Source organism: Phascolarctos cinereus, unplaced genomic scaffold, assembly GCF_003287225.1.
Source record: "Phascolarctos cinereus isolate Bilbo 61053 unplaced genomic scaffold, phaCin_HiC Scaffold_726;HRSCAF=1367, whole genome shotgun sequence".
NCBI classification, from domain to species: Eukaryota; Metazoa; Chordata; class Mammalia; order Diprotodontia; family Phascolarctidae; genus Phascolarctos; species Phascolarctos cinereus.
Genome location: NW_027556098.1, coordinates 310,902,173 through 310,911,179, shown reverse-complemented (window position 1 = coordinate 310,911,179; position 9,007 = coordinate 310,902,173). Strand labels below are relative to the sequence as shown.

General features: G+C 44.6%; 1 protein-coding gene across 1 annotated transcript; it reads left to right on the top strand.

Moving 5' to 3' along the window:
* Positions 1–6,466: 6,466 nt before the first annotated feature.
* APOA4 (apolipoprotein A4) lies at positions 6,467–8,468 on the top strand. The gene is made up of 2 exons (XM_078146554.1): positions 6,467–6,657; positions 7,337–8,468. The coding sequence occupies exons 1-2, from the start codon at positions 6,545–6,547 to the stop codon at positions 8,277–8,279; spliced, it is 1,056 nt and encodes a 351-aa protein (XP_078002680.1). The 5' UTR covers positions 6,467–6,544; the 3' UTR covers positions 8,280–8,468.
* Positions 8,469–9,007: the final 539 nt, after the last annotated feature.

Genomic DNA, 9,007 nt, shown 5'->3' with positions numbered 1-9,007 from the left:
TTGCCGAGCCCTTTTCAGGGCTGCTCATCCACCTTTGGTATCCACCTTTCATACAACTCTCACCTGTGGCTCCAGGAAACTGTAGCATGTGCAGTCACCACACCCTGGGGTAAAACCCTCTCACCAGATGGGCTAAATCAGGTTGAGGGTAACTGGCAGGCCTCAAGTCTATCAGTTATTTGGGGGGGTGTTTACCCTGAGCATATAAAGACTGGTGGAATGGGCAGATGAGAACAGTTTGTTCTAATGGCCGTGAAGGCGGCTGAAGCAGTCAGACGTGGAAGACGCCAAGGTTATCCACTGCATCCTGGGCCATTGCCAATCATCTTGATTTTATCTTGCCACTGGACTTTGATAATTCTGACAGACAGAGTGAGACTGGTGACTTTGTGCAACTCTTGTCTTCCCTGAGTCCAATTCATGCATGAGTCAAGACATCACCCCTGTGATGTCATTGTTCTCTTTGAAAACCAAGGATGAACAACTGCCCATTTATACTGTATGTACATAGTTCTTTACATGTTGTCTCCTCCTTTAGAATGTGAGCTCCTTGAGAATGAAGACTATTGTTGCCTTTCTTTGTATCCCAGCATTTAGCATAGCACCTGGCACATAGTAAGAGTTCAAGAAATGCTTGTTGAAAAAAAAAAAACATGTTTGTTCACTAACTGATTGATTGAAAGGAGGGTCAACAATGGCCGATTGCTAGAAGACTAGAGCCTACTGACCTGACCTTAGAGGAGTGTGAACGCCATCTTTTCCCACAATCAGAAACTAGGATAGGCACAAGAAAGGGAGAACCATCTGAAGTCCCAGCCCCATGAGTTTAGCAGGTCAAAGCACTTTTTGATCTCTGGCCTCATTTGTCCTCCCAATAGACTAGAAAATCAGTGAGGAAATGAGATCCTTCTCCCAATGTTACAGAATAGGGGAAACAGAGAGGTTAGCTCACCCAAGGTCATGGTAAATGGGAACTTGAAAACCCCTAAACCAACAGCAGTTTATTTGCTAATATGTTCTCAGGCACAAAATCCATCCTTATAAGGGAAGGGAAAAAGCATTTATGCAGCACCTACTAAGTACCAGGCACTGCTAAGTGATTTTACACATATCCTTTCTTTTATTCCTCCTAACCATCCTGGGAGTAGGTGCTATTATTATCCTCATTTTACAGTTTCTTTATTTGAGGTAACTGAGGCAAACAGAGGTTAAGTGACTTGCACAGGATCACAAGAAGTGTCTGAGTCTGGATTTGAACTCTAGACCCAGCACTCTATCCACGGTGCCAGCAGCTGCCTCTCTCTCTCTCTCTCTCTCTCTCTCTCTCTCTCTCTCTCTTCTATATATATATCTATATCTCTATCTATATATATATATATATATATATGTATATAAAACAACGTGTAGTTACAACAGTATAGATTTCTTTTTAAAAAAACTGTTTGGCTTAGATTCTTATAATCTAGACACTGCTCAGATTTTTACAATCTAGCCAATACCTCACTGATACTCAGATTCCTGAAGAGTCTGCCCAATAGAGCAGATTTTTAATAAACCTTGTCTTTCTTTGGCTGAAAAAAAACCCTTTTAAATCGTTATTTTTTTTTCTTTTATCTTTATATTGCCTTCACTTCCTAACACATCTATCCCCCTCCCCATCCCTTGTAACAAAGAAGAAAAAAGAAATAACAAAATAAAAGCATTTTTAGCAAAGTTAACCAATACAAAGGAAGCTGAGTATGTACAATGAATAACTCACATTTCAGTAACACCTGAAGGTTTACAGTATACTTTCCTCACTAGAACCCTGTGAAGTAAGTAGTGTAAGAATTATTATTTCCATTGGGCCTATGAGGAAATGGAGTCTCACAGAGGTTCAATGATTTGCCCATGGCCACATAGCCAGGTAGGTATCAGACCTGGGTCTCCAGACTCTTAAGGCTAGTGCTTTTTCAATATGCCAGTGAAATGTTGTAGGGAAATCTAGGTGTTCAAATGGATAGAGGGCTATTCTTTAGGGTCAGGAATATCTCAGTTCAAATCCTGCCTTAAACATTACTAGCTGTGGGACTCTGGACAAGTTTCTTAACTTCCATTTCTCCATCTGAAAAGTAGAGATAATAAGTACCTACAACTCAGGGTCATTGTATCAGATATGATATTTGTAAGCACATTGCAAACCTTAAAGTGCTATACAAAAGTTATTTATTATTATTATTATTATTATTAGCGGTAAGACCCTGAGCAAGTCAACCTCACAACCTCAGTTGGGGATAATTAAGAACGGATTCCACACAAGGTTGTTGTATTTTGATTACATCAAATAATAGAGGAAAAGAGTTTTGCAGACCTTAAAGGGCTATATAAATATTAGCGATTATTACCGATAACATCACCACAACCTTCACGATTGTTGTGGAATATTTTTCAAAGGACCTTCACACTGATTAGGATCCTAGAGAGTCAGAGTTGGGAAGGAGCTCAGAAATCAGCTCATCCAGGGCATGCCTGAACAGGAATCCTCTGGACGATATGCTGATAGGTGACCATCCAGAGCTGGGAGGGTTCAATTCCAGTGGTTGGCCAATGGGGCTACAGGGCAACTGAGCTCAGGGTGAGGGAGGAGGGCTATAGTCAGAGACTATTGTGATATACAAACAAAAAACATCACTTGACCCTATTTTTAAAGTGCCTGTCAAACCTCGGCTTGAAGACCTCCAGGGAGGGTGATCCTGCTACCTCCCATGCCGAGTTCAGAGCTCTCATAGTTGGGAAGTTCTTCCTGACATCAAACCTAACTAAATTTGCCTCTTTGCCACTTGCGCACTGCTCCTACTTCTTCCCTTGCAGAACAGGTCTAATCTCTCCTTCAAGTAACAGCTCTTTAAATATTTCCTTTTGTCCTGCCCAAATCTGTTCTTTACCTGTAACCTTCACAACAACCGTGTCAGTCCCTAAGCTCTCCAGGAATTGAGTGGAAAGCGTTCCTGGATGCTCACTTGTGGCCCACCCCTTCCTATTCCCCAACTCTGATTCCCTACCCACCAGAAATGTCCCTAATGTTTGCTGTTGTTCAGTCGTATCTGGTTCTTCATGATCCCATTTTGGATTTTCTTAGCAAAGATACTGGGGTGGTTTGCAATTTCCTTTTCCAGCTCATTTTTACAAATGAGGAAATGGAGGTAAATAGGGTTAAGTGACTTGCCCAGGGTCACACAGTTTGGAAGTATATAAGGCTGGATTTGAACTCTGGTCTTCCTAACTTCAGGCCCCACATTCTATCCACTGTGCCACCTAGCTGCCCCGAGTGTGTAGTAGATGAGAAAATCACTCAAGGTTCGTGCCGAGGTAGAGAATCCCTACTCAGGTACAGGCTAGATGACCTTTGAAATCCATTCTAGCCCTTAGATTCTACACTCGGCACTTTATTCCTCCCCTTCCCTCACTTTCCCTCTCTCCCTCACAAATATGGACACCGATAGTGAAAAGGCTTCCTTTGTATTATAAAAATTAGGAATTAATGGTATAAAAATGTCCTCAGTCTGGTCATCCTAACCCTCCTTGAATCTGAGACTCTATCAATATAGAGTGTGATTCAATTTCCAAAAGAAGTCAGAATTGGCAGGCAGATAGAGGACAGTCTTTATATAAACCAGCAAGAGAGTGTCAGGCAGGCAGCCTTTCACTAAACACTTATTATGACATGCCAGAAACTGTGTTAAATGCTGGGGATACCAATACAAGCTCAAAAAGTGACAATCCTCGCCCTCTAGGAGCTTACCGTCTGATGGGCAAGACATACACAAAAGGGAACTGAAAAAAGGGTTGTTCAAGTGGATAGAGTATTCAATGGAATCAGGGGACAGGATACTTGGGGAGGGGGAGAAATGGAGTCGAAGTCCCAAAAGTCAAGAAGCCTAGCTAGGAGGAAGATGAAGTGTGACTGACCTGGGCCCATCCCCAAAACGGAGGCCCTGAAAGAAACTCACCAACGGGAGGAAGAGGCTAGCAGGGCAAAGGGATGTTTCAGGGTGAGAGGACCACAGGCACTGAAGGTAATTCCTGGGTGGAAAGGCAGCAGCCTTATGGTGTCAAAGTCCAGAGAGTCGTGATTTTCTTAATTTATCCTGAACCAAAGAGGCCACTCTTTCGTGTTCCTTTTGTTTACCATCGACTTTCCAATGGAAAACAGATCTTTTGCCCAAGAGTATGTCAGCATTAACATTACCATTGTTCTACTTGGCAAACCCAAAACCCTACACTTAAACCCTACACCTTTGTTTCATGTTGCTGCCTGAATTTATCTTTTGTTTTGCGATTACTAAGAAACATAAGTTTGAATTTGCTTACATCAGAAAGTTCTCTGAATTAGCAGAAGTTCTGTAAGCCAGAACCTCTTTGCAAGCACGTTAGTACATTGTGTCTCTGACAGATGTGGCTAAAACATAGAATGTAGAGTATTTTTATTTCACACAGGAGCCAGGGCAGTGATTCAGAGAGGCGATTCAGTAGGTGAGAAGTTACTTCTACCAGCTGGTATTAAAAAGGCTCATCCTCTCTCCACAGAACAGCTGGGCTTCTGACTCTCAGCTCTTCTATACTCCCAAAATCGGTCTGGAAGGGAAAGAGGCTGTTAAAACTTGGGAAAAGGAGTAAGCACCAAGCCCTGCATTAATTTGGTTGTGGAGTTTGGGACAGTCATAGAACCCAGAATCTATCTTATGTATCTCCCTGTCTCTCTAGGCAGAACAGCCCAGGCCAACCAGAGGAATCTTTTCCTTGTTCTTTTTCCTTTCTAGGGAAGGAGATCTCAATGGCTGCAAGTGCCTGTGTGAGTGGACAAGGTACCTATTTTTTCGTTTCTCAGAATCTGCCCCTGTAACCGGGTATGGGGGAAGCATGCTGGTTGTTCTCTGGCTCCAGGACTCTTGATGAAAGAAAATCACAGGTAGAAAAGTACTTTTAGCTCCGTAAATCCAAAGGGCTGTGGCTTTGAGTGGTTGTATAGTTTACCCACTTTTTTTAGTGGGCATTCTGAAAGATGGTTATGCTTTTTGTGTCTCTAGAAAACTGTATCTGTGTGAACCATGTAGATGTGAGTGGCGTTGAGGCTATTTTCCCAACGATACTTTTTCCTTTCTCCTCTCTGCCTTAGTCCCAGGATCACCTGAACTAGGGACAACCATGAAGGAAAGCTAAGTGGAATCCTCGGGACTGACATCTGGCCTGATAGTTTATGATCCCCACCTAATTCTAAAAGTTGAGGAGATAGGTCAGAGGTCCAGGGTTGAGGTTGGAGGTGGTATTGGTGAAGGGTCTTTCTTTTTCTACACTCAGGAGTGAGGGAATGTCCTCTGTCTTTGACAGGCTTGGCCAGGACCCAAGGCTACATGTGGGTGGGGCTCTAATTATTTCTCTCCTTAGAATTCAGGGATGTCCAATTCTCCTCCACCCACTCTATTCCTTCCACTCTTCCTCCCAGGGACTTTGGGAGGATAAAGACTTATCCAGACCCCTCTCCAAACCACAGGATTGATAACTTCCACATTGTGGGGTCGCCAAAGTCCAAGCAGTTTCCCAGGAATGTGCCACCTTCCAGCGTGGAGTTACAAAGAGTGGAGAGGATTTTGGAGTCAGGGATAAAAAACTAGCTAGCTCAAACCTGTGGCAGAGTGGAAGGCAGGACAGGTGAGCCCTTCTTCTGCTAGGGCATCCTCTCTGGTGCTGGCTGTCTTCTACCCCAGAACTTTGGCTGGTGGAATATTCCACTGGAGGTGGGGGAGGAACTCAGGCACCAAGAAGCTTGACAAGAATGGAGGTTGTGGGAGGGGGGAGACCTTAGAAGGTAGGAAGGGACCAAGGCTAGAACTCACTCATCCTTTATCTCTCTCCTCATAGGATCCAGTGCTGTGGGGCTCAGCCCAGACTCAGCACAGAGGCCAAGATGTTTCTCAAAGCTATGATACTCTCTCTGGCTTTTGTGGCTATTACCAATCAGTGAATGAATGCAGCACCATATGGGACCATAGATTCTGGGCTGAGCTTGGAATGGAGAGGAAGGACTGCTAAGGTAACAGGGGAGGGTTGGGAACTCCTTATCCCCATTTGATTCTGATGGGGCTGGTATGGTTGCCAGGCATGTTGGAAGGGGGTTAAAGTGGGGAGAGGCTGAGAGACAGGACATAAGTACTTCTGTTCCACTCCCATGTTAATCTGGGCTGTAGCCTCAATGTTATAGGATCATTTGCATCGGGTATACATGTAATTTACATGCTGTTCGTTATTCATTTCCGGTTAAAACTAGGGAAATATCTCTGGCCCCAGCTTTGTCCCTGCCCAGGCTAACATCTCCCCCTTCCCCCACTAATAGCCTCCACTCCCTCCCTACATCAGAATGGGCAAAGCCCCTCCCGGAAAAACAATTGGTTGGATTTACCTTCATTAAATCTAGCCTGGACCACGTAACTGGTGCAAGGGGGCAGCCTCTGTCTGAACCTTGGTGCTCAGCTTCTGTCCTTCTCCCACCCCAGGTGTCCAGGCTGGGATGCGGCCTGAGCAAGGATCTAAACTAATATGGGACTACTTCAACAAGCTGAGCACCAATGCCAAGCATGCTATGGAACAGCTGCAGAAGGCTGAGTCCAACCAGCAGCTCGAGCAGGAGGGCGTGGCCTATGGGGGGGGGCTTAGGTACGGGAAGCCAACCCAGAAGGCTGGTTCGGGTCCTTTAGGAGGTCCTGAAGATGGACTGGAGGAGGGAGACTTTGGGTCGTCTTAGTTAGAGTAGATTCCTAGCTGAGCTTTTAGAGAGGAGTTAGAGCAGAGATTTACAACTAGGTATTTGGGGTCACTTCTGACCTTTGGGGAGTAAAGCTTAAAGAAGACAACTGCCATATTGCCTGGTCCACTAACATACCATGGGCCTCAATTCACTCCACCTCCAGCCCCTTCCGCCCCCATTCACACACATATTTCTAGCCTAGGCCCATACTTGAAGCAATTCCAATATGGTAAGACTTGTTAGAGTTTGTGCTCTGTGGGCAAAGCCTGGGAGAATCGGGGGGGGGGGTAGCCCCAGATCATGATGAGGCATCAGTGAACTTCAGTGAAGGATTTTTTGGTGATATAATCATGATATAGTATAATATAACATAATATAGTATAATAATGATATGATATGATATATTAATTATATAGTATAATATAATACACTGTATTATAATATATTATAATACAATATTATGTTATATGTTATATTATGACATACTGTACAATATATAACTATATAATATGCTAATAGCAACCACCTTCTTCTTCTTCTTCTTCCCCTGGGCAGCAATCTTTTTATGGAAAAGTGTGGGGAAGTTAGCACACAGACTGATGACCTGAAGAAGAAGCTAGTGTCCTTTGCCATGGAATTGCCATGCCTTGTGGTCCAGGACTCGGAAAAGCTCAAGCTGCAGGTCCGGAAGGAGCTGGAGGAGCTGAGGCTCCAGCTCCAGCCCAATGCGGAAGAGGTCAGCCAGAAGATGAATGAGAACGTGCAGGCCCTGAAGCAGTGCCTGAAGCCTTGCACCCATGAGCTCCAAAACAGCCTCAGTGAGACCGCAGAACAGCTCCGCCAGCAGCTGGCTCCCCTTTCCCAGCAGCTGGAGGCCACCATGAAGGAGAACATCAACAGCCTTCAGATGGCCCTGGCCCCCTGCGCTTGTGAGTTCAAGGACAAGGTCAACCAGCATGTGGACAGGATGAGATGTCAGCTCACCCCCTATGCAGACCAGCTCCAGAACAAGATTGACCAGCACATTGCAGAGCTTCAGAAGACCCTCATACCCTTTGCCAAGGGTGCCCAGGAGCAGCTCAATCGCCAGATCGAATGTCTGGCCTTCCAGATGAAAAAAAAAGTGGATCAGCTGAGGACCAAGGTCTCAGATAATACAGAGGACCTGAAGCAAAAGCTGACACCCTTTGCTGAGGAGATGAAGGGGAAGCTGCCCCAAAGCTCAAAGGAGCTGCACCAGTCCTTGACCAAGCTGAATGTACAGGTGGACCAGCAGATTGAAGAGTTCTGCAAGAATATGGGGCCCTTTGAGGAGAGCTTCAACAGGGCCTTGGTGCAGCATCTGGAAGAACTCAAGCAGAAACTAGGGCTACCCCGCGCCTGTGTGGTGGAGGGCCACCTGAGCTTATTAGAGAAGGAGCTGAGGGACAGAGTCAATTCTTTCTTCTGCACCCTCAAGCAGACCCAGGAGGAGATGCTCTCTTTCCCCAAGCCCTAGAACCTCAATGTCTGAGCAGCCTTTCTCAGCTCTTCTTAGACCACCACTGCCCCCTGACTTCAGATTCAGACTAGGTTCTCTGTCCATCCATCCACCAGTCTGCCCAGTCACTCCAAGTGTAGCCCTGCTGTGGTAAAAAGTAGCATTCATGGTCTTTGCTGAATAAACGTTAAAAAAAAAAAAAGAACAACCCCAACTATCCTGTGTATTGGTCAGTTTTGTTGAACTTTTTTCTTTCTCTTCTTAATTGTTTGTTAGAATAACAACAGCTAGTGTGTAGATAGTGCTTTTAAGATGTGCAAAGTGATTCATGGTATGTTATCTCATTCAAGCCTTACAACAACCCTGGAAGGTAGTTGTTATTTATTTTTCTTCTCATTTTGCAGATGAGGAAACAGAAAGGCCAAGATAATTTTAGTGATTTGGTCCAGGGTCATAGAGCTAATAAGTATCTGAGGCTGTTTTTAAATTCAAGTCCTGCTGTTTCCAAGTCCATTAAACCACCGCCCTGCCTACATATAAGGGATGGTTCTCCAGGAGAGCAGACAGGGAGAGATACATGGAGTTTAAATGTTGTAAAAATAAAAGATCAGTAAAATTTTATTTTAAATACAAACAAGAAAAAACAAACAACTATCCTGACCTGACTTCAGTGTCTCAGTCATGGCAAAGAAGGAAGCCTTACCGGTCCCTTGGTACTGAGACTCATTTAGGCAAAATAGCCCAGT